This window comes from Mytilus trossulus, chromosome 14, assembly GCF_036588685.1.
Source record: "Mytilus trossulus isolate FHL-02 chromosome 14, PNRI_Mtr1.1.1.hap1, whole genome shotgun sequence".
NCBI lineage: Eukaryota > Metazoa > Mollusca > Bivalvia > Mytilida > Mytilidae > Mytilus > Mytilus trossulus.
The window spans coordinates 62,756,905-62,784,904 of record NC_086386.1 but is presented as its reverse complement, the minus strand read 5'-3'; the positions used below and the strand labels follow the sequence as shown (position 1 = coordinate 62,784,904).

At 31.3% G+C, this 28,000-nt stretch overlaps 1 protein-coding gene across 1 annotated transcript; it reads left to right on the top strand.

Moving 5' to 3' along the window:
- The first annotated feature begins 28 nt into the window (after window positions 1–28).
- Window positions 29–27,058, top strand: LOC134697980 (adhesion G protein-coupled receptor B3-like). Its single transcript, XM_063560265.1, has 25 exons — window positions 29–33; window positions 471–646; window positions 1,784–1,884; window positions 2,676–2,929; window positions 3,288–3,449; window positions 4,440–4,480; window positions 6,403–6,602; window positions 9,868–10,056; window positions 10,975–11,046; window positions 11,879–11,987; window positions 12,632–12,751; window positions 14,027–14,099; window positions 14,697–14,811; window positions 15,635–15,681; window positions 16,492–16,615; window positions 20,033–20,136; window positions 20,620–20,722; window positions 21,307–21,457; window positions 22,017–22,086; window positions 22,511–22,577; window positions 23,154–23,239; window positions 23,703–23,829; window positions 24,880–24,921; window positions 25,852–25,935; window positions 26,884–27,058. The coding sequence occupies exons 1-25, from the start codon at window positions 29–31 to the stop codon at window positions 27,055–27,057; spliced, it is 2,796 nt and encodes a 931-aa protein (XP_063416335.1). The 3' UTR covers window position 27,058.
- Window positions 27,059–28,000: the final 942 nt, after the last annotated feature.

Here is a 28,000-nt window from a genome sequence, read left to right as displayed (position 1 = left end):
AATGAAACTGACATAAAACAACGTTAAAATGCCGTTTGTGCTTGCGCGTACGTTCCATAGCGTCAATTGTCATCATATATTTGAAATGTTTACCTATTATGTCAGTTTAGTATTTTTTTGATTTAAAAAAAAAGGAAATCCGAGGAAAATTCAAAAAATGAAAGTCCTTACTTAAATGACAAAATACAAAGTTCAAACACACCAAACGAATAGATAACAATCCTAGCATGGTATAGACACTTTCCTATGCAGAAAATTGTTGATTAAAGCTGGTTTCATTGCTAACTAAACATCTCACTTAAATGAAAGTAGCATTTAATTCAATTACATTGACAACAAGGTTAGAACAAAACAAACAAATATAATATGTACAGTTTCTTTTATAACCGCTATCGTTTACCCCTATCCCTTACTTTGACATTCTCGACAGTTTTAATTGGTTTATTTAATATATTAATTGCACTTACTAGATATTCAGGTGCGGCCTGGATAAGTTTAATTGGTGGAGGATCCCGCTGGTCATTGTTATCCACTGTTAATATATCTAAACGCCAAGATACAGGAAGAATCAATTCTTCACCATCATCTTCTTTACCACCATTTATTCAAATCAAACAAGGATGTTTTTATTCATTGATAATTCCAGGTAAGACTTATTTATTTTATCTTAGTTTTGTTAATAGATCGACATATTATATATATTTGTATAGGTCGCTTTATAATTTACTTCACCCATAGTTGTGTAAGTTTGTTTTTTATTACTAAATATAAGATTGAATAACACTTTAGTATGTCTTGATGCTTTGAACTTCGATACTTCAATTCTAAAAAAAATCTAGAAATAGTCGGTTTTTATATTTGTTAATTACTATAAACTTAAGGTTTCTAATCTTTCAGGCATATTTTTCATATTTTACTGATTATGACATATATAACCAAAACAAATCATGATTTTTAACAATATTTGGAACACCAGAGAGTTTGAAAAATACACTGTTCGATCAAGTATTACCGATGCATGTGTTTATGCTTATCGACATCAACAATTCTGTAAATTGTAAATTAAATGCCAGACTAAAATTAACCTAGAGTTGGAAGGATAAATAAAAAAATAAAAATTGAGGAGAATTATAGAATGAAAATGTCAAAAAAGATGTGCAAAACAAAAACAACTGAAATGGAAAATCACGTGTTTTCAAAAATTCAATAGATTACAGAAATAAAGAACATATCAATGATTTGTCACGTCAATTAACAAACGTAATCACTAACTCGTACTTTTATAACTGAATATACGTTATGGTCTTTGTTCATTGTTGAAGGTCATACGGTGATATTTACTTGTTAATGTATGTAGTCTCTTGTGAAAGGTTGTCTCATTACCAATTATACCACATCTATTTTTTTATAAGTATGATTTAAATAATGTTTAAAATACAGATCCATTTGGTTTATGGCAAAGTTAAAGTTAAAAATCGTAATCATTAAAAGGAAATACTTGAAACACACTCGATTGTATCTTCAAATTTCCACTTGTAGACACACAGAAGTATTTGCTTATGGTAAAATTAAAATGTGCCATCATTAACAAATCATTAAACTTTTCTTATCTGAGTCATAATTCCATCAGTCGAGTACATGACGAAAAAAACAATATTTATATAGTGTACAAGAGTTTTCAGTTTAAGCTATATCGAGTGCCATTTGCTTTTAATCAAAAGGTGATATCAGTCACTATATAATAGTTTAAATGAAACAATATTTCTTGTAAACAATTTAACAGTCGAAGACGCAGACAACGACATCATCAGATGTCGATGGGCAATTGGTGATGATGAATGTGGCGGCATATGCAACAGTCTGGTAAATTCAGAATTAAACAAGGTACATGTATAATCAAACGTATATGTTAGTCACGCCTGATAAAAACCCTAAATAAAACAACAAAGTTTGTGGTTCTCATGGGGATAGAGAATGAGATTGATCACAAACAAATATTTTGACTGATTATTTTAATTTGTCGTATTAGTTTAAACATATTTATTTATAGTGGATTGGGAAACCAGTTTTGCAACTTATATTAATCCCTTTCCACTTTGCGGGTGCGAGTGCTGCCTTGTAGCGGCATTAGCCTATTCTTTTTCGAAATCTACAAGGGTGTCTTTAACGTGCAAGAGATATGGCTCTCTCTTAACACGGGTCAGCCATTTATCGTCCCCTTCCGACGGACTATCATCGTTTCCTCAAGACCATACTCGCAAATGGTGTCAAGGGAGAGCCGAAAATTGAGTTCCTGAAATTTTCATCCCGAACGGGAATCGAATCAGAAACCTTTGTGTTAGTAGTCCTATGCACCAACCACTACACCACGGCTCTCTATTTGTTGTATTGGTTTATCATTGGCATCTATTAGTTAATGAAAATGCATGATAATTCATTTTTTACCTTGCAATTTTTTTTAAATTTGCTGTAATCTTGAAAATGATTACAAATAATGTTCGTCTTTTTTATCGTGTTTGCTTACTCATAATAAACTCGTACGTTCTTCATATGTTCCCTCTTCAGCTTAATATAGATGTATTCAACATGATTAAGACACCTTAATCTTCTAGCGTAATCCCTGTTTAAAACTATTTATTGATTTTGTTAAAATCATCGGCTGTCTCTTATTTCAGGGTACATGTGTAATCTCGTATAACGCTACTGGTGAGTTAGGTCTGTATGCTGTTGCACTACAGATCGAGGATTTCGCCACGGAACAAAGCGACAATCCTTTAAGCAGTGTTCCTTTGCAGTTTTTAATCGATGTAATACAGACTGTTTCAAATCAATCTTGTGAAATTAAACCAATATTAGAAAATATTGATTCTGTCATCGTTATTCCTGTTAACACCACGTACCACGAGACTATCATAGCAAAAGGAGATGGGTAAGAAGTACATATATTGAACATGTTTTACATGATTTGAACTGTTTTATCTTAACATGTTGTTTTCATAATATTACCTTTTTCATTTGAATATAAATGTACTCCATATACACATGGCATAACCTTATGCAGACAGTGTTCATCATTCAAGAAGCAACATGGACTGAAACCCTCTTAATGAAAAACGCCCACTTAAACGTCAACATAGATATATAAAAAATAACATATATGAAGGGACTTTTACTTGTCTATGTTGCAGCGAACACTCGTTTTGTGTTTCTACATATATTCATATTAGTTTTTAACTTAACATTTTTTTTAAATAATACATTATTTTTATTCATTTAATGTTTTTAAGAATTTCCGAAATTATTATTCTCACCTCGAAAGAAGTATCTAAGTCAAAGTTGTTAAGGTATAGGACATCCAACGACCGATGGTATGTCAATGTCACATGGACGCCTACAGAAAGGGATATTGGGAGTCATAGAATATGTTTTACGGCTGTAGATAGTATAAGGTAATATTTCCATGATAACATTTATAACATTTCTTTCCAACATTTAGTTGAGAAGTACAGCTGATGATGGACAGCATACGTAATATTTATTAAGAGAATTTTGATGTATAATATCCCTTTTTGTCAGATATCTCTATGAACCAATGTACATGACCAATACCCACTTAACACATATGGATGGAGTCGCATGTTCAAAGGGTATCGTAATGACATTTGTACTCTTTATTATCTTAGTATAAATGCGCGGAAAAAACAAAGAGTTCAAACATCTGCTTTTAATGATCATATGTTTGCACCATCCATTCATTTGACGTGTTATTTTTATGTTTATTGATTATGTATATTTATTTATTTGATTATGTATATATTTGTCTGATTGTTCGCTACATTCATTGTTCCTATTTATTTTAAGTGAAAAAGTAATTCTGAAACGTATTATATGCATTGTTTAACACCTGTCATATCGAGACATTTTACTGTATACTCTGCAGTATTGTCTTTGTTAATTGTTAAAGGCAGTACGGTAACCTATAGTTTTTACTTTCTGTTTTATATGATCTCTTTGAGAGTTCCAAACTGACAATCATACCACATCTACATATTATTATGAAATTAAAGGTAGTGTATAAAAGATTGAATACATGGTACTATATTGCCAACACTATTTCATGTTCAACTTGTTGATTTGAAATACACGAGGAAAGCATATACATTATACAAATTTTACTATTCAACCAATATCAAACTAAACTGCTATTACATGAAATAAAAAAATAGGCACGTTTAATTTGCGTGTGTCATTATTGAATCATTCAGTTATTTTATTATACATGGTTCGTAACTCCTGTATAAATTATACACATGTTGACTCGTAGATTGTCCCCTATTGTGTATTGAAGAATTATAATTTAAGCAAACAAAACAATAACGCATGTTTGCTATTTCACAAATTAATTTCAAATGTTTGGAATGCGTTGCCTTTTATTGCAGTCAAGCTTCTGAAAAAAAATGTACAACTCTAGACGTGACAAGTGAGTACACTTTTCAAATTTTTAATATTGACATGGTGATCGTATTTTAACAATCCTTATTTTGAAATTAAATCACTATACTCATTTTAAGCTTTAATGTATTGTGATTGATTCACACGACTCCACATGTTTATTCATTCGACACTATTTGAGATATAAGTGCAATGTATTTTGTAGTGTATGAAAAGTAAATATCGTGGTCTATGATAATCTAATATTATTGCTAACACATATTTAATTTTCTTTTATCGAGATTCGTTGCAAAGTTTGCTTACGATAGAACATTCACAGTATTACAGGCTATACAAAGACTGATAAAACATCTTTGTGTGCGTCTGAAATGATTTAAAGAATAATGTTGTAGCCAATATGTTTATTTACACAAATGGTGCTTTTTGTGTCGTTTTAGTATGATACGTCGTATTTGAACTCCATAGACCCTTTAATGATACAAAATACATGTAATTAACACCCACGCGTTTTGTAACAGATAATTTTTACACAATCTATTGTGGTAAGAAAGGTATGTCAATTGAATAGGGTGGTTTGTATAGGGCTATCACATGATACATCTAACTTAAGGCGGTTACGCCGTAAAAGTGTCAAGCCTTTGAACAAAGTTAATTTGCTCACTTAGTAACCCGATTGACAAATATTGATGATAGTAAAAAAGATAGTAAAATAGATCACACTACTATCCAGCTAATAAGTTATCGGGTAATGTATAAAAAGCACTATTTGAAAGAGTAATAAATCAGCTGTGATGCTTCATTTTGTATTAAGAATGACAAAGGAGCATCTAATTGTTTACTCCAATCTTTAAATTAAGGAATTTTTCTTTTTAAGATTCAAAATGCAATTCCTGAAAAGAGAGGAAATCAACAGTCACACATAAAATCCTTTTAGATATAAATTTACTAAGGAGTTATAAGGGTGACATTTGAAATTATTCACACAACGTATTTTAATTAAAGGTTTAGGTAAATACTGCATAAGACAAAATACGGATTAAATTATGAAATTATAGGGTTTTAACATGTTTTTAATACTTAGCTATTGTTTGAAAATGTGGTGAAGTTCAATGAGAGTTTGTTTTGACAATGCTTTGTAGGATTTAAAAAAAAGAAATACAAAAAAAATATCTGAAAGGGAAAGAATTTGTTATGTGCTAAATACTCATAATAACTTTACATTCTGGCTATTCACATTTGTATATTGCTATAGGTACTTAAGATGCACTGTTAGAATTGTTTATCACTTGTCAATTTGTGACCCATTATAGCTTGCTCTTCGAAATGAGCAAAGGCTCCATGTTGAAAATTTTACTTTCATCTATAATGATAAACTAGTTACAAATTTTGACTTGGATGGAGATTTGTCTCATTAGCAGTCTTTTTATATCCATATAAATATAACCCTAACAATTCATATTTACTACTAATTTTAAAAGTCATGATTATTCCTAATGAGAACATGTTCAAGAACACACATTGATTAATACCTAATAGGTATGCGTCATAAAATTGGTTATATTCAATATAGCTTCAACTTTAAGACAAAATATTTGATAAGTTGATGAACGTGATAAAGTTGGTTGTAAGGTTTTAATACTAAGCTATTGGTTACAAATTTGGTTAAATTCAATAAAAGTTTGTTTCAACAATGCTTTTAAGGAATTATTCAAAAAAGCACATTCTGGCAAAGAATTGATTTTAAATCAGAAAAAAACAAGACGTTTTGACGTATTCTATACTAATCACACTTATTTACATGCTGTCTTTTCTCTATTTACGTATAGATATAAATGAGTTGATTCAATTTCAAGAAGACTTTGACACGTTAATATATTAAAAAAAAATCCCCCTTTTTGTATTTTACTTGAAGTTCGGTATTCTTGTTATTATTCGTTCTACTTATTTTAGATTCGACGAATCTTTGTAGTAAAAATGTGGACAAATTTAATAAAACCTGGAGTTTGACATCAAAAAACACCCTCACCACCTTAGCCTGCACCGGTGAATACACGGGTAATGCTTCAAGATATTGCAGTAGCGAGGGAAATTGGGAGGAACCGACCTACACCAATTGTATAAGTAAATCAATACAACATCTGAGAACACTGGTAATAACATGAATAATACTAACAAATTGTATGTTTTCATAAATGGTACATGTATGTGTTTGATATTTTCCCAAACGCTGTACCGGTATTGAACTATAAAAGACATGTTTATCTGACTTAGGCCGTGTTCACACCAAACGCCGTGTAGAGTAAACATGTTTACAATTAGTTTAGTGTAGTGTACACTGGTTTCACATTACATTTGTTCGCATCTATACACCTTGTTTAGCTACCTGTACATAAGATTTGTTCCCACTTGTAAACTATATGTCATTTAAATGTTAATTACGTAGAACTAAATTCACAATATTTGGACAATTTTTCTAGCGGTAAGGGAACAACCATTTGTCTTCAAAAGGGAGTGGGGGTGGAAATGGGAATATTCCGATCCCCAATTTGATAAAAAGAAATAAAAAAAAATGGTCATACAGATGATAAAAAAATTAATCTGAATCAAGAGTTTTCCCATACATTATAGTGTTAAATATTGAAAAAAAAAGTATTTGATCACCAGCATCGAAAAAAAAGGAATTAAAACGTACGCGCGAAAAAAAAAATCTGACTCAGATAAAAAAAAATAACCCTCCCCCCTTTTTTTAAGTTAAGTGGTTGCTACTTTATGAAAGCCATTTTTATTATTTGTAGTAGTTTGAATATACTAGAGATGTCTCGATTACGCATTAGAAAATTGGGATATTGATTTTTTTCAGGACAAATTTTGGTGACAAGTCGAAATCAATTTTAGCATTTTATATAGTGGCAGCTGAGGGTGAAACAAAAAACAAATTCATGGCCGAAACATTTTTGGTTTCCAAAACAAAATCCGTAGCTCACCACCCCCACCCCCTTGACTTTATGTTTTATACTCAACTATAATAGCCCCCCCCCCCCCCCCCCCCGCCTTGAAAATCAATTGGTTGCTGCCTTATGGGTTCGGCAATGATGCTGCTTTGATTCTTGATCAGGGGTTAATAAAGTACGTTGTTTTAACCAAAAAAAATCTGTAAAATTTAGACAATAATTTCTCTAAAGAACCATACCAATAATTATCAAAAATATCAATTTTAATCAAAAATATTTTCCTCCTTAAATATATACACGTTAAAACTAATGTCCTAAATGCCTAGTTTTGTGTACACTTTACCTACACAAGGCCTACATTGACTATCGACTGTGTGTAGATAAAACATGATTTAAACTACATGTAAACATTGAGTTTTATCAATGGGAACGCAATTGTGTTTAGTTTACGTGTGAGGTACACTAACACAACACCGAATTTAGGTCAATGTGAACACGGCCTTACTCAATAAGATACATGTATAACACAACAAAATGTATCACTAAAATGAGTCCCGATATCTGGTAGGTACTCATGCAGATCACACAATATAATTGTATGATGTCTTTTTAAAAAATTAAATCAAATAAAAAAAACACAATTCTGCCTATTGGAAGAGGGTAAGACATCATTAGAATCGTCTATTGCTAATCATAAAAGAATACAGTATATATTGTACAAAAATGTGATATTTATTAGACTGTGCATCTGGAAATATATAATTTGTAAACACAAAGTTAAAAAACCGTATATGCATGTAGCGATGTATATTCAGTTTTATGTGACTTGAAATTGCATTTTAGAAATGAATCAAATTATTAAGCTGTGAATGCCAGAGTGCATACACAGGATAAGATAAACAAAATGTCTGTCGATAATTGGCAGTATGGAGAATAGACTTCGAGCTACAATGTGTTGCATTTAATTCTAACGGTATTTAACTTGTAAGGTTTCTTCCAAATGGTTATTCTGGTTAGACATTTTTTTATTTTAAACTCTTTACTTTTTAAAAAAATGACTTAACTGAGAACAAGTGTATCTATCTAGTGTCAAATGATATATTGCGAGCATTCAGTTTAAATGATCAAGTGATTGTATTATGTTACACATGCATAATTATTTTCTACAGATATTAAGGCTTTAATTATATCGCTTTTCTTGACTTATTACTTATTGTCGAGAAAAAATACAGCAAACTGTTAGTAAATGAAAAAGGGAGATGTATGGACAAATTCTTAGATTGCTGTATTCTACAGATAGCTTTTTATGAACGTTTAATACTAATATATAAATAATTATTAACTAAAGATAAAAAAATATTCAAGAAATGTATCACTAGATGTGTCCATAATAATTTAAATCACACAGTTAGTATTTTTGTTTATATACCTGTATTACAGTAGAATCTTGTAAATTGTTAATACGTATAAAACACTTTTATATCATCAATATCTGTTTAATTAAGAGGTTAACAAAGCCCATTATTGAAGATTATTTAAAGGCAATTATTGTAGGTGTGTCAACTTTTTGTTCGATATGTCATTTTAGCCTTACAAATAATGAACTACCATGAACAATTGACACACTTTCTTCTCACACTTGTATACGAAAAAAAATCAGTGTTAAATCAAGCATCAATTGTTGATTAAAGGGTTTATTTAATTATTGAAGACGTTTAACGATAAAAGGCACACTAAAATACAATGTTTGTGAAAAACCTATCGTTCACAAAGAAAGTCTTAATGAAACGCACAATAAACATACACATATCCTTGTATTAATTTAGTCTATTTCTAGAACGTCATACGTTCTGAACACAATCAAACAATACAAAGAATAACGACAAAATAAAAATTGAATAATAGCAAAAGGTTCGATCCAATATATAACAATACTAGGAGGTCTTTAGTTATAGTATTTGTAAACACAACAAAGTGGCAAATAATTGTTTATTTTATTGTTCATTTACAAACATTTTCATCGATTTGATTGAACATGATTCGTGTTCCTTTTTCTTATATATTAATGTAGCTGGGTTCTTTGACATGTTTCTCATTGAATAATATTCAAAGTTTCCTATTTCTATAAAGAATCATAGTCTTTTAGTTCTGCAACTTTGTAGTGGAAGCATTACGTATTCATTGTGTCTACATGTTTTTTTTACATACACAATTGTGTTGTAAATATTTAGTTCAAGTTTTGATTGATAAATAATTTGTTTGGCGTCACATGTCGCACTCGACATACTTTAATCTTTTATTTATTTGCAGACAGGAATGTGCTTGCGATGAAAATCCTTAATGAATATAGATATAAGATATTACTATGTTTTCAACGTTCTTCTTTATGTTTCTTCGAATATTTTATTTTGAATCTTTGCTAAACAAACTAAATACATTGTCCTAATAACGTATGCTGTTTTAGACTGCTAAGCTGTTATCTGGAGACAGTGCCAATATTCTAGTGATCACTATATTAGAAGAATTAGAAAATATAACAAAAGAAAATAATGGGTTACGTTCTGGGGATTTGCTCACATCATCGTATGTACTGAATGATATAGCCAAGTATGTGGCAGAACACAAGGACACACTAACATTTGATCAACTACAGGTAAGAAACGCATGTAAATACATCATCCTTTAGATATGTTCATATGGAATAATATAGAATAAGGATACACACTAAACCTTCACGTATCACTATTTTTACAGATAGTTCGAATTATATACAATAGTATTGTAACTGAAACACGTGCATACAAAAATGGTAGTTAAACGATGAAATCATAATAAAATTATATTTTCAAAGGCATAATGGTGTATGCAAATTCAAAAACAACGGTATTCGTACACTTAACTGACTTGGTACATCCATATACAAATGTTGCAGGATTTAACACCTTTTTAGGCGCTCTATTTCTCTAACCTGGGACATGTGTATTACAACGCAAAACAGAAAAAATACGTACAATTTGTTGCAATTGGATACACAAAATGGTCCATTCAAGAAACACAAAAATCATTGAATAGAAAGGGCTTCAAAAAGAGAACTCGTAGTTCAATGCCGTTTATTTTTCATAAATACAATTATGATCTCCCAGACTAAATCATTAATCTGTATATATCAAACAAATTTGGAACTGCAAATGATGTGAAACACAGCGTGAATTTGGGCAGTGAAAATTAACGATGAATAGTATCGATATGATTTATTGTAATATGTCATAACTGTACATATATAAAAACTTATATTTAATATTGTTTTAACTTTTCAATCAAAAACGTCAACGTTAATGCCGTTTTAAATGGTATTTGCTACTGTACTGTTAAATTGAACACATTTAAGAATAGATATGTTCAAAGGATCCGGGTTTATCGAATTTTACAGGTAAAGCCGAACTTCCTTACCAAATCTTAGAATCTATGGAAATTTGTTTATTTAAACATTTTAATAGTTATTTGGAATTAAACAAATTTTGTAGCGCACAGTTTATCATAATGTATAAAGCTGTTGTTATTTGTATTTCAGATATTTGGTTCTCTTTGCGACAACTTACTAGATGATAGTAATCATCAGTCATGGGAAGAACTCAACAATGAGGTTATCATTATATATTAAGACATGAATGCATCTAATCGTTTTTGCCAATGCTATTCTTAAAACAAAGTTTATAAATTTCAAACGTTAGAAGATTTTTTTGTTTGTTCGTGTGTTGTTGGTTTTTTTTTGGGGGGGAGGTATTTTCACCTTTAACAGAAATGCTAGTCCATGATAAATTGAGAGTCAAGAATGCGGTGATTAGTTAAATCGAAATAGTTAAATGTACTAAAATCAACCGAACATTGATGATTACGCTTCTATATGTCATAATTTAACAGAGTGAATCCAGGTTTCTGCAATAAATGATAGTCTGTGATATCACATTTTCTGATAACCCTAACATATAACTATCATGCTGATATTGAAAGCAACGCATTTAAAGTTCTGGATTATTAGAGGTTTGATTTTCTTATTTCTGCGCGCGATCTCTAACCATATAAATTGTGCATAACAATATAATCTTAAATTATAGATGTGACTGCAAAATAGGCAGAAGAATATCAGAAGAATATTACACTTGAATAAAGAATGGCAACACCATGGACATATAGAAATCAAAAGAGCATAGATTTGAAGAGAAAAAATAAATTTAAATGATTTCAAAGGATAGCTAGTTCTTGAACATGTTAAATAACAAAACAAATCAAATTAGAAAAAAGTAGAACTTAACTCCTAAGATAATTTTCCAAAAAAAAGCCTTCAGGAAACTGGGCGATGTACTTGTCTGCTCCGGGAGTTTATTCATTTGATTGCTTCTTTTGTACAAGAGGGTGAGAGGTGCACATATATACTTCAGACATATAATCAATGTTCTACCTATATTTTTTACCAGGGATCAGGTGGTGTAACTTCACTTGTCAACGCTGTTACTGAGTACAATGATGCGTTTAATGATGTTATTGACGGTAAATTCTCAATAATCGTTGAAAAAGAAAATGTTGGTATGTATTTTACAAAGTTTGCTCCGGGTGTATTGTCGTTATTTATTTCAATCGCTTGTGTATTGTTACATTAGGTGTAATTACCCTCCTATTAAACTAAACACTGTTATAAACTTAAAATACACTTGTAATTAAAAAAAGAAAACAAATAATGAGATATTCAAATACTCACATGTTATACAAATTATCGACAATGCCACATCAATTTATAACGTTATTTCTATCTTATCCGTCTGATATATTTCCAATATTTAAAGATATCATCTCTACTCACCAAATTAGCATACGGACTTAAACTGACACAAGTAAAAGTGTTAAAAAGAGAAAAGGTGATATACAAAGAAAACCCTATGTTTTACTTACTAGAAATTGATTTTAATTGTCAAAAAAATGCTTGAACGTATATTGTAGCATTCACAACAATCATCGGTATCGAGGTATCGATTGTCCGTCATGCCTGTAAACAAAAATAACCACACAAGGATTAGACTGATAAAACCAAACAGAATAAAATATAACAATAATCCTTGTCTATATTATTCGTAAGTGGTACTATGATTTTATGTATATGCATCGTTAAATATATTGATGTATACAATGAATAGTCCAATAATCTGTAATTCAAATTTAATCAATTATTTCAGTAATTGAAGTAGGGAAGGCTAGTTCGAATGAGATAATTGTTCCTGATCGTTCGAAAATATCTGAATCTTGGATAACAGATTCTGCGACTGAAATTAAACTGAAGACGAACAGATGTAGCGGTAAGTAACTACTACTGATGTAAGCAAAGAACATGTACCGAACAGTTTCAAAACAAACCTATCAAAACGTGTTTTAGTTAAAAACCAAACAGGAACGCTTATACATTCAATATAATTAGATATCAAAGGTACCAGGATTATAATTTAGTACGCCAGAAGATTGACGAATTCATTGAATGACCGGTGTTGTTTTATCGAACAAGGATTGACTTTTCTTTTTAATTATTTATCACTTACTTATTTCTGATTTTGTACAAATATGTATATTCAATGGTGCGATCATAGATAGTCTCGTGTGCAATTGAACTGAATTATGATACTTGTCAATTTGTCAGTCTAAAACATCAGTTAGTCTTGCTTATGAACTAGTATATATTTTAGTTGACAAGTCATTTGGCGTCCGGCCTGTGTGCATGATAATATCACTGCGTTGATAACACATTGGTCTTTTTTCAGTTTCTTGGTCGGTTTGTTGTCACTTTGACATATTTCTCATTTCCATTCTCAATTGTATGCTACGTTTATAAGGTAGCCATTATTTTATATTGCACAATTAAAACTGTCGGATAATGAAACATCAAGTAAAAATAGAGAGGGAGTTAAAAGTATTCCATGTTTTGGACGTGTTAATCCAAAAGGCATATCATGTACTCCTCGATTTATATCTTAACGCCAAAACATGTACTGATTTGTGTTCATATTTATTGCATATTACTTCAATTGTTAAGTTCAAAAAGACGTTGCTATCATTTATTGTAGGATAATGTAAATGAACTTTATAACATGGAACCTCAAACAAATGAATAAAAAATGCATCATGTCAAACTGTCAAGTTTCTATCTATATGTAATTGAATCAGCAGTTCTGAAATAAATGACACGGGTAATTGAGATATTACAGATAAGCCGTTACCGTATAACGCTGACAAACGACCTACATTATAAAACGATGTACTAATATATCGACTTAAAGGCTAATTATATTAACAATGCGGTGACGCATAAACAACAAGACGAAACAAGTCAATTAACAATCAACATAACAAGTGTTTCAAGGAATTAAATCTCTAAAGGGTTACTTACGTTGCATGTATAAGAATTATGTGAAAATTTCAATATATCACTATATAAGGGGCAAAACTTATGGTGAGCAATAGTTTCGAATGACTATATATATATATATATCAGTACATTCATATTACAAATAGTTGTCAATACATAAACATCGATTAAAAAAAAGGTGCTAGACATTAAGTACAATGTATTTCCTGTTTAGGTTTGACGGGATACAGCAGCGCATTCTATAGAAATATTTCAAGGCTCTTCCCTGAGTATCTTTTACTAAATGGGTAAGTTACATTTGTTTAGTTGCAGATTTATAAAATCAAAGTATAATCGATGGTCTCTTTTACCATTCAGTTTTATTAGACCGTTGGTTTTCCCGTTTGAATGGTTTTACACTATTAATTTTGGGGCCCTTTATAGCTTGTTGTTCGGTGTGAGCTAAGGCTCCGTGTTGAAGGCCGTACTTTAACCTATAATTGTTTACTTTTTAAATTGTTATTTGTATGGAGAGTTGTCTCATTGGCACTCACACCACATCTTCCTATATCTATTAACTATATATACAATTATCACTAGGTGAACTGCAACAACTAGAAGACTATAAGGTGACATCTTAAACACTGATGCTTTCTCTAGTATATCAAACCTGCATTTTTTTCGACTTAATACTTTCCTGTTTGTTCCATGTTTATAGTAAATTATCTAAATCGAATAAGATCTTGATAGTCCTAACGATGTTTAATGATTCAAGTCCTATCGATGTTTAATGATTCATGCTTGGCTCTCTAGCTTCAAAAACAATGACCGCTTTGCTTTAACAACGTGTATTAATCATGTTGTGAAAGACCAATCAATCGTTACGTTTATTATCTAATTAACAGGAAACTGCAGTCTTTTAATGGGAGTTATGATGTTAATTCTATTATAGCTGATTTTACGATTCATGGAAGATCTTGTTCGAATTTTTCCTTAATTATAAAATTCGATCACATTTTGGTAAGTTACATTGTTTTTATTGGATATCTTAAATTTTAGTTTTTAGTGTTACAACTCACTTCATATATTTTTTGTGAAACTATATTGATGCAAAAAATAGTTGTGCATGTACGATGTTTAATAAAAAGATACATTGTTTTATAAATAATTTATAAATAGTGGATTCAACCTTATTTATTGGTTATACATTTTGTGTAAGAATATATGCAGACATTGACAGAACCCTCGAGGAATAACATCCAAGAACATGCAAGACTTTATAAATCCACGAAAATTGGTACCAACTAAAGTAAATGAATCTACTACACATGCAGCATGTTATTTAAAATATGAATACATGTTCAAAGTAGAAGTATCATTATTTATTAATCTTTTGTGAGATGTGTTCGACTTTAATTTCTAAGGTTTTTTTTTCATTATATTTTCCGGTAGATACTGATTTCATGAAATATTATACAAATATATATATATATGCACATGCGAACTTATTTGAACGCAACATAGTATTGACGAAATATGAGAGAATATGCATTTAAAGCTAAAATTTGTTTATTTATTCCCGAGATTTTATTTTTTATTTTCTATTTAATATTGTACAGTATTTATAACAGCATATTATATAAAATAAAGATTATCCTCAGCGTTTTACAAAATATATATCCATTCACATATAAAAGTATTAACAATAAGATACAAAATATATACACATTACATATTGCATATACATGTTAAAACATAACACATGACAAAGCTGCAGAAAACGAAACCGTGACTCATATGTAAAGACTACACAATTGTTACTTTTGATAATCTGTTTTACAAGGGAGACTATTCCAGACCTTTTTGTGGATTCTGGGATTTTAGTGCACCGTAAGTATTAAATTATAAGTGACAGCAACGTCATTTGTAATGATGGTAAATGGAGCTACTAAATACCAAAAAAAAACAAGAGTTGGATGTAAGACGATCGACTATAGCAATGTTCATAATGCATATCATAAAGTAGGCTACGACATACCACTACATCACATAGGGAAAATATGTTTGGTACCACTTAACTGTTACTTAAATCTTAACATATTTATACATAAACAGGTGTCTTAAAAAACCAAGCAAAACGATGTAAAATACTACTTCTTATAGAAATAAGAAGATTTGGTATGAGTGCCAGTGAGACAACTCTCCATCCAAGTCACAATTTATAAAAGTAAACCACTAGAATAGTACAAATTACAGTCTCCAAAACGGAGCATTGGCTCCCAACGAACAGCAAGCTATAAATGGCCCCAAAAATTACAAGACGTGTAAAACCATTCAAACGGAAAACCAACGGTCTAATCTACATAAAAAACAAGAAACGAGAAAAACTTATGAACCATCTCAACAAACCACAAACTTACATGTTCGTAAGCAGATTATTATTATTTCAAATGACTCATATTTTTTGAGACCAACTGTGGTCACTAACATGATACCTGTACGTATTATATTTTGTTGTTGAGAAGTTGTCTTTATTTTTTTATTGAGCATCATTTTAATTTAATGAGTGACGTCTCGAATATAAAAAAAAAGTGTTAACTCTTATTTGACGTTTTCGAATACACTTATCTATTATATTATTTCGCAAGATATTTACAACAATAATAACACAATTTGTAACATGTTTATTTTTTTTTATAGAAATACTGTTAATGGAGCTTGGTCCTCATTTGGTTCACGAGTTGTCGATGCTACAAATTCTTACACGATATGTGAATACAATCACACCACTAATTTTGCCATATTGATGAGTCCAGGAAAAACAGTATGTACATAATTTATTCTAAAATATATACGTATTTGTATACTAAAAGTTTAAATTGCCTATATATATATATTATATATATAATACACTTTGAAAAGACAATTACAAGGAAATTCCCCAAAACAAAAGCGCCTGACTATGTCAACTAGCGTAACGACATAAAATTGAGAAAGGAAATGGGGAATGTGTCAAAGCGACAACAACCCGACCATAGAGCAGACAACAGCCGAAGGCCACCAATGGGTCTTCAATGTAGCAAGAAACTCCCACACGCGTAGGCGTCCTTTAGCTGGCCCCGTAAAAATATGTATACCAGTACAGTGATAATGGACGTCATACTAAACTCCGAATTATACACAAGAAACTAAAATTAAAAATCACACAAGACTAACAAAGGCCAGAGGCTCATGACTTGGGACAGGCGCAAAATTGCGGCGGGGTTAAACATGTTTATGATATCTCAACCCTCCCCTTATACCTCTATCCAATGTAGAAAAGTAAACGTATAACAATACGCACATTAAAATTCAGTTCAAGAGAAGTCGGAGTCCGATGTCAGAAGATGTAACAAAAGAAAATAAATAAAATGACAATAATATATAAATTACAACAGACTACTAGCAGTTATACTTATATAATTATCCATTACTTGGTACAGGCATCTTTCGTAGATTTGGTAGTTTTAACCTTTACTGTGAAACACAGGTAGTAGGTATGCTGATAGGTATGTTTTAGTTATCTTTTCTTGCGTTTCCTGTCATATCAGTAAAAATATCAGTCTAAAAAATTAGAACGCTAGACGCTCGATTCATAAAGGTTATTTCAAGCAAGTTCGCATTGGAAAAGATGAAAAAGAGAACAGATCTTTTCTAAATCTTTCCTTTGCCAACAAAGGTCTCGATGGCGTCAACTTAGGCAATATCCTCCATCATACATTAGTTCAATCGAAAATACCTCCTTATTTCAAAGACCAGTCTGTACCAATAATTTCTTATACCTATACCAAACCTATTGCAACTAAAATTTTCAATTACAAACGCGTTTTGCAGAATCTCGATATTGACGACTTCAAGTCTAAACCTCCTGATTGCACTTGTGCTAGTTCCCAATTCACATATAATCCTGCTGGCCACGTTATTACTGGTGACCTTAACATTGTTAATAACACTTCTCTACGAAATGTGTTATCGAAAGGTCCGAAATATCGTGACCCTAAATCCATAGATTGGAAATACATCTTTAAAATTTTGATGGACTCAGTCGAGGATTATGCCAGGCAATGGGCTAAACGTGAAAAGGAAGACGTAGACACTCTATCCGATTGGATTAAGGCAGTGAGGTCGTTAATACAAATCAGAATTAAGAAACTGAATGGGTCCATCAATGCCCATGCTACGTACGTCAATCTTTAGAGACCCAAATGTTGCTAAACACTTATCCGACCTCCATGATAAATATATTGTTGTCCCCGCAGACAAAGCCCCAATAACATCGTTTTTGTCTGTAAAAGTCACTACATTAATTGCTTGATAAACGAATAAGGTATAGACAATTCACTTGGAAACTCAACATATACCCTCACGACACTTACTAAAGAGAAAATCCTGGATAATCAAAGGTCTGTTCTTTGTTCCTTTGGTATTTCAACCAAAGATGAAGAACTGGATCTTCCATCACTGTATTGGATACCTAAACTACATAAGTGTCCTTACAAACAACGGTATATTGCTGGGTCTTCCAAGTGCTCCATGAAACCTCTTCCTAAATTATTAACATTTATTTTATCAGCAATCAAAGACGGGCTTCAAAGTTATTGTGAAACTGCCTATTCTAGAGGTGGCGTGAATCAGATGTGGATACTTAAAAATTCCAAAGATCTTTTAGAGTACATACAATCTAACTCTCTTTCATCTTGTAACAGTATTAAAACATTTGACTTTTCTACTCTTTACACAAGTATTCCACATTCCAAACTAAAAGACAAATTGAAAGAGTTGGTATTACTTTGCTTCATAAAAAAGAATGGCCAACGTAGATACAAGTATCTTGTCTTAGGGAGGGATAAATCATACTTTGTAAAGAATCACTCTGATTCTTACAAAAAATTCTCTGAAACCGATATTATCAAGATGCTTGATTTCTTGATTGACAACATATTTGTAACGTTCGGAGGACGTGTTTTTCAACAGACTGTCGGCATCCCAATGGGAACAAACTGTGCCCCTCTACTTGCCGACTTGTTTCTTTATTTTTATGAGGCTGACTTCATGCAGGAACTTCTTAGGAAGAAAGATAAGAAGTTAGCAATATCCTTTAACTCTACTTTCCGCTATATAGATGACGTTCTTTCACTAAACAATTCAAAATTTGGTGACTATGTGGAACGCATCTATCCCATCGAATTGGAGATAAAGGATACTACAGATACAGATAAGTTGGCTTTATATCTTGACTTACATCTAGAAATTGACAATGAGGGTCGGTTGAAAACAAAACTTTACGACAAAAGAGATGATTTCAGCTTTCCAATTGTGATCTTTCCATTTCTAAGTAGCAACATTCCAGCAGCACCTGCATACGTGGTATATATCTCCCAATTGATACGATATTCCCGTGCTTGCATTTCCTATCATGATTTTCTTGATAGAGGGTTACTGCTCACAAGGAAGCTATTAAACCAAGAGTTCCAAATGGTGAAGTTGAAATCATCCCTTCGTAAATTTTACTGACGCCATCACGAGTTGGTTGACCGTTATGGAATAACCGTTTCACAAATGATATCGGATATGTTCCTTACGTCGTAACTACAATCCCCTTCCCTTTCATGAATGTGACCTTCCGAATTAGACTATTTACCGGATTTGTAATCACATAAGCAACACGACGGTGCCACATGTGGAGCAGGATCTGCTTACCCTTCCGGAGCACCTGAGATCACCCAAATTTTTGGTGGGGTTCGTGTTGTTTATTCTTTAGTTTTCTATGTTGTGTCATGTGTACTATTGTTTTTCTGTTTGTCTTTTTTCATTTTTAGCCATGGCGTTGTCAGTTTGTTTTAGATTTATAAGTTTGACTGTCCCTTTGGTATATTTCGTCCCTCTTTTAATTTGCCAAAAAAAATACAAAGTTGAAGACCATACTTCCAGAAAGGGTTTGCCCGTCACAGTCAGGATAATCTTCAAATACTGTGAGAAAAAAAATCCTCTTTGCGAACAAAAATATTTTTAAAACGGATTTGTTAATCTGTCAACAACATTGTGGTTTTTGATCTCTCTTTACTACCTTTCATCACTTTTATATGCACACCATCTACTTATCATAATCAACTTAGAAACATCGATACTCTACATTAAACATTTTATGATATAGTAATACTAGTTTGCAACCGTAATTGATATAGATGTCATTTTTTTCAAGCCGTTGTCTCATCAATTACCACTTAGCATGATATCAGCCATTGGATGTGGAGTGTCAATTTTGTTTCTGGTCATAACAGTTGTCGTTCATTTTGTTCTATGGAAGTAAGTCAAATTACATATTTTACATTGTTGTCATTGAAATGTAGTTGTCTTAAAAATGCACTTGTAATTATCAAATTTGCGAAAATTGTATTAAATTAAAAAAAAAACAAAAAAAAAACAACAAACAGGTAATACTTCTGCTGTACAGGCATGTAGGTAGTTAGTTTACAATTACAAAGAATTGGTTGGAAGTATATCCCAAAAATTACAATTTAGTTTCAGGAACTATATTCTTGAAAATACGGAAACTACCAAGGTTGAATCATAATTCGTAGATGTAGGACATTTGACAGATTGAAAAAAGTTTTAACTAAAACTTTGGAGACTTTGCACCACGAGCCCTACCAAAAATCAAGACTAATTTCAGTGTTCTTGAAAGGAAAGTCGATCTACACATAATGCATAAACTAGTTGCTCATGATAAATACATTTGTTCTTTATGCATAACCGCATATTGATAGGTGATTTTATTTTATTTTGTAGCTATGTGGCAAATGATCGAACAAAAACACTGATGAACTTATGCATTGCATTAATTCTTTCGTATGTCATATTCTTAGCTGGAATAACAAGAACAGATAATAAAGTAAGAACAACAATAGTCATAAAGTAGTTATCTGATGAAAGCTTTGATACGAAACTAAAACAAAGGAAGGATGAACTATAAAAAAGGAATATTCATTCAAATCAGTCAACGATAAGCTGACGCCGGCATTACAAGAAAGTAAAAAGCGACAAAAGACTAACAGTCCCAAACAAGATAGTAAAAACCAAAGTATAAAATGGGGGTTATTCATATTTCCAAATTGCTAAGTGAAAACAAGCATAATGCAACATGATATAGAAAGCTGGTGTACACAAATCAGTTGAAACCCAAATTCGTTAAACATATTGACCATTTTAAATCTTGTAGCATATACATGTACAATGTATAAGGATTAAAAATCATCAGAAATATTTTGAACAATTCGGAAAACAAAAGTGAGGTTGTCAACAATTTATAACGTAGAACATAATTATAAAAGTGTAGTTCTATTAAAATCATGACCATGAAGGCAAAAAAAAAAAAAAAAATGAACATGAAGGCCAAACTTAGATAGTAAATGTGAATATGATAACTTTGCGGTCTCTAAACACTATGTAATGCTTGTTGATATATCTTATTTAAAGGTAGTTTGTTCAGTGATTGCGGTTGCCTTACATTACATGTTTCTAACAGACTTTGCTCTGATGCTGGCTGAGGGTATTCATATAGTGAGAATGGTTGTCATTATCTTCCCAACAAGATCTATAGTATATAAGCTGATACCTGCATGTTGGCGTAAGTATCCAACAAAAAACAACAAAATTCAAAATCGATGGCTGAAACTCTTAAACAATCATGCTAATGTGTGATCCGAAGAAAATTTGTTTTTGAAATAAAAGAATAACAAAAAAAACTGGATTATTTATTTGGTATGCTTAACTGAATTACCGGTTGCTTATCAAGGATGAAGAATGAAAAGGTCACTGCAAACATTTAATTGTTCTTAGTTATGATTGAATGTTGTTGCAGACTATACATGTGTGTCGAGCATTAATCATTCAACTTTAAAAAACCGACAGCAAAACCCCAAAAAATATAAACCCCAGAAGAGGTGAGTTACATAATTAAATATCACAAAGAGTGGAACAAAATATATTTGTCTTAAACATTGAATATAAAAAGTATCACAGCGTTATGAAAACGATATGATAGTTAAGTTTATTCATAATTATAATTGACAGGAGTATGTAGCTTTGAAATAACATTTGATAGTACGAGGTTGACTTCTTGATATCACCTTAAGTTATAAGTAAGTTTCGCATGATACAACATATCATTGATTCTTTATTTCAAGTTGTTCCTGCTGGTATAGTTGGGATTTCGGCCAGTTCGACTAAACTTGAAGGATATGGCAATCAACAGTTGTAAGTATATACGTTAAAGTTACAGTGCATTAGTCATTTAACAACGGTGACGATGTTGATGATGATAATAATGAAATGTGAGGTGCCCGCTATAATGAAATGGACCGTATACAAATGTTGAGGTTCAAATTAACATACTTGTTTACCTAATCCTAGCACTATACACAGATCCAATTAAGATTGTATGAAATTTGCATAACCAAGCTATATCAATGATCGTTTATCTGATGTTTTCTCTTAGACATGTTTAAAAATGACAATTTCAAACGGTTAACAAATGATAAAATACTTGTTTATATGTATCAATTTAATTGCTTATGTTCGCGTGTTTCGTTTGAGGTGGATACATCATAAACAGTCCTTTAGATTATGATCATATATTTTCATTTGTTACACCAAAAAATATTCTTTTTAATCATTTCAGTTGTTGGTTAACTCTTGAATCAAATCTTATCTGGGCTTTTATCGGACCAGCATTACTTGTGATTATGGTATGTACGAATGTTTGTATATGTAAGGTAAATAACACAATATGTATTTTGGAATGGGGTTGGAAAAAAATAATTATAGAACTGCAATTTTGTTTTTCGATCATTGTTATCTGAATTCATGAATTACGTGTTATTTGATAGACCTACAAATATATGTTTTGCACAACCTTTGCAAATTTAATTTTTTTGCTAAAAATCAAATGAAATAACAAAAGAAAAGAAAAACAAATACAAGATAAGAATGAATAGCATTAACCAAAACAGAAAGACATGTTTGTTAAACAAAAAAATAACTACCATGCAATCGGTGCAGAGCGTTCACCTGTTTATTCTATGTCTTCTTTTTACAGCGGCAGATGCGATAATTTCTCTTTTTATTATATTGCACATGCATCATCGACGGAACAATACAAATTTAATATCGAAGAAAAGCAAAACTTATTCTAGTAAAACAACTTGTTAAATATGCGTCCATATCTGTTTTTAGAGAAATAAAGATTAAGTAAACCATACAAAAGCAGAACGGAAGTCTAATATTCAGAACACTTTTAATATTTTTTATATCGCATGTTTCAGATTAATTTTATTATAATCATTATAACTGTCCATAAAATGATGACCACTAGAGGGCTTGCTGCTAAATCACTTAAAGAGAAATCGAAGTAAGTTTAGTATTGATAGTGAAAAGGGTTAACAGAAACACCCAACTATTTTAGGTGAACCTCACTGGATCAGACGCTGGTCAAAATTTGTCATCATTTATAAAATATTGGATACCGCTTATGCTTTAATTGGCATATACATTGAATCTGTTAAATCTATTGTGTTGTATTTATTATAAATATAAAAGAAATGTTAATAAACATGTATATCTACAAAGAATCATTATTTTTTAAATTATGCATCATCAATAGTCTTCACATTAGAATACTACCAAAGGAGAATTGATATATTCATGACATTAAATCACCAACAAATTTGTATATATAAATATCAGATATTACAGAAAGCATGCGGGTAATATATTAAAAATATTAACATTTTTTTTTAAATGTCATTACACAAAGTAGACGATTTTTTTTTAATGTTTCATGACATTGTACTTGTATGCTGTTTTTATCATAGGATTGGTTTAAAAAGTATATGTGTCATCTTGCCGTTGTTTGGAGTAACGTGGGTACTAGGTGCTTTTTCTGTGAACGATGATCTGGTCATTTTCCAATACCTATTTGCAATTTTCAACTCTCTACAGGTACTGCATACTTTAACCTTTTTATCTTCGAGTCAATTATATTTCAAAGATAGTGTGAACAAAACCTACATTTCTATAAAAGTATGGTAATTGAATAGTAAAATATATCCACTCATGACTTCATACATGATTACGTATGGTAACATCAAAACGACGTTTAAAACATTTACTTCATCAATAACTGAATATCTGAAACTTTTCTTTTATGATGACAAAAATCAAAAAGAAGGTCATATTTCAAATCATTGGTTTATGTCAAGATCATACAATCAAGAATATGTAAGGTGACATATGCATGTTGTTTTTAACTTTAATGAAACTTGGTCGCAGATAGAGTGTTGTCTCATTACAACCATACCATAGGTATGTCTTCTTTTTTTCTTTAATGAAAACGACATTTAATGCTTGCCGTATCCCTTATTGTTAATATCGACCAACTCGGATAAAAAGATATATGAAGATGTGGTATGATTGCAAATGAGACTACTTTCCATCCATGTCACAATTTGTAAAAGAAAAACCGTTATAGGTCAAAGTATGGTCTTCAACACAGAGCCTTGGCTCGCACAAAAAAACAAACTATTAAGGGCCCCAAAATCTACTAGTGTAAAACCATTCAAACGTGAAAACCAACGGTCTAACCTCTAGTTTTTGGTGGGGTTCGTGTTGTGTATTCTTTAGTTTCGATGTTGTGTCATGTTTACTATTGTTTGTCTGTTTGTCCTTTTCATTTTTAGCCATGGCGTTGTCAGTTTGTTTTCGATTTATGAGTTTGACTGTCCCTCTGGTATCTTTCGTCCCTCTTTTATATTAAAAAAAATCAACAAACGAAAACTTATTAACGTCAGGTTCCTAACTTACGACAGGTGCGAATAAATGCAATGGATTTAAACTTGTTGATAGGATCCAACCTTCACCCTTACCCGAATCAATAGTGTAACATTTTAACATAGGAAAACCCACTCGATTGTAATTCCTGTCTATGGGTATATGTAAGTATCATATGTATTAGTTTTATAAGTAATCTTAATTTCATTTTCCTTTAAACAGGGCCTTTTTATATGTGTGTTTCACTGTTTCTTGAATATTCAGGTATTTACCTTTTACCAATAGACAAGAAAGCAAACGTTCGAAGAAAAATCAGACATAATTTCACCATGTACCATACATGATTTCCTTGACCCTTACTTTCCAATTTGAATTATTCAAGATTTATCAGATTCAAATTTCAATTTTAGTAGCTATTGCAAGTTTCAATTCTATTACATCATACATCATTTCACCATTCATTATACACCAGGCACGTTTTGTTGGGAAGTTTACAATTCCAAGGATGGTAAACCTACTGATATCGTGTTATTGACAACCTCACTTATTTCAATTCGTGCTAAATCCAGCAACGCTTTAATCGGGCTTTCATGAGAGAAAAAAGCACATTTCAAATATCATTTTTTTAAACAATGTCCTTGCGAAATGTTATTATAACTCGTGTTTCTGTAGCCACTCTTACTTTCAAGTAGAAAATATACGTTGTTAATTTGATATAACAGCTTTTTTTTAAAGATTCTAGGAAGTTAATAACAATGTACAGCTTCGTATAAAAAATAATAAAAATAAATCATGTTTCAAATGTTGTATTCCTTAATATCGATCTATCATTATGATAATCGATGCGTGTAAATGAAACTCTGTACAAGCTTTGTTATAGGACTGGAGTTCAATATCCTTTTCGTTTCGCGATTTACACATTTTAAAATAAACATAAACCAAGGATGATCTCAGCTGCTCCGGAAGGATTAGCAAATCCTAATCATAATGTTACGTGTGTCATCCTCTTTCTATGATATATGTTCATAAATTGTATCATGTACATAGACATCTGATTGGCAATTACATCATATCGAAAATAAATCTATAACAAATTTGAAAACCATCTGTCAAGTAACTTTTTTAAGATTGTAATATGTTTGTGCACTGTAATATAATTTGTAATATGTTTTTAAAGTTTATATTTTTTTATAGGTTAAACAAGGCTACCGTAAATATCAGAAACGACGAAGCGCTAATCGCATGGATTCAAAACTATCTACTGATTCTTCTAATTATGTGAGTATATAAGATATCATATTGGTCAAAGGTTAAATAGAAACTGGGTCATACCAAAATGCAACGTTTATAAAATATGTCCCATTGAAGTTGATATAAATGATACATAAACCGAAAATCCTCAGTTACAAGTATTTTCTTTCAAATCCATATAAAAACTAAATGCAAATACAGCAATCTATCAATATTTAGAAAACTAAGTTCATTTTCATTTTTCCAAGTTTAGTTTGATAAGTTTATTAGTATATATGTGTTTTCCTGTCATAATGCAATGACTATGAACCTTGTTTATAGTTTGATATATGTGCATTTACAAGCAGTTGCCTATCGCATCCTGATCTTTCGTATTTGCTTGCTCTAATGTATTACGTCTTATCCAGCTTTATTTAATAATTGAGCATTGTTACGTGTATACTATAAAAGATATATATGTCTGTACTGTTTTTAAAACTAAAGTGATGCCACGGTGGTCGAGTGCTATATGTAGTCGAACTACTGTATCACTAGCGAGTTAACCCATAAGTTGTGAGTGCAAATTCCGAAAGGAGGAGGTCCACTCGACTCCAATCTTAATTGAAAGTTTTCCTACTATAGGTTTGTGGTTCGCTGCGGTCAGTCAAGCTACATGTGCAAATAAAAATTGACCGCCAGGAAATAGCACAATAGTGTTGAAAATGGCATCAAACACCAACCAATCAATCAATCATGATCCGTGTAAACGAAATCTGTATTTAAGTTGGAATAAATGCGACGCCTTGCATAGTCATATAATATTGATATTAATTTTTGGGATACACGATTTACTGCCTTACAATTGCATAATACCAACATTACAAAACACACGAATTTTATTTTGAATTTCTAAGCCTTTTCTATAAACGATTCGTTATCAGCTATCAGAAAGGTGAAAAGTCCATAATAAATATAAAAGTTTTTTTTTTCATATAGGACAGTAACAAAATGCAACAACGCATCAACGATCATCAGGCACAGAAGAAAGAAACGAGAAATTATAATATTGATTGTCAAGACCATAATGTGCAGTATAATCTTAAATACAAATATACCAATTCAGCCTATTCTCCGGATGGTTATCAAATGTCTCAGCAAATTACTTATTAAACTTATGAGAAGAATTAGTTGTGTTTATTGTATTATTAAAATCATAATTACGCATTGAACTCCGCCTATACTAAGTGGTGGTAGACTCTTTGAATGAAAAGGCTTACCGGTTTACAAAACATAGGGTTCTTTTGATATTATTTTGTCATCATGATGTATATGACTTAAGATTTGAAGATAAGACAAAAAGGGGTTCGGGTTTGCACTTTGCTAATAATCATTCCAAGTAGTGGCATGCTGAATCGGGTGCAATGATCATTTGCAACAAGCGTATGTAATCCTAACGATTGCTGCACGTTTTTATCTCCCAGTTGATGCGATATTTAGGGGCTTGTATTTCCAATCATGAACTTCTTGAAAGATGGTTGCTGCTAACAAGGAAGCCATGAGTTCCAAATGGTGAAAATAAATCATCTCTTCTTAAGTTTTACAGACGCCATCACAAGTTGCTTGATCGTTATAGAATATACGTTACACAAATGATAGCAGATATGCTACTTTAAATATGTCGTAACTGCAATCATGTCTTTTATCTGCATAATTAAACTTACTATTCGGTTTGTAATAACATGAGCAACACGACGGGAGCCACATGAGGTACATGATCTGCTGACCAATGCGAAAGACTTGAAATCACTCCTTGTTTTTGTATGGGTTCGTGTTGTTCTGTCTTTAGTTTTCTATGCTGTGTTTCGTGTACTATTGTTTGTCAGTCTTTTTTTTTCTTTTAAGTCTTGGCGTTGTCAGTAAATTTTCGACTTTTCTTCCGGTATTACAAATGTATCACTCGTCTTTTTTTTATAACTCATTAATCTTCCAATGATGACATTGTTATATCATTCTGTTTCACTTTCACAGTGTAAAAAAACAATTATTGATGTGTATGCATGTGGTCTACCCGTGTCGTACAGCGAAAGTATGTAATATCCAAGGCATATGTCAA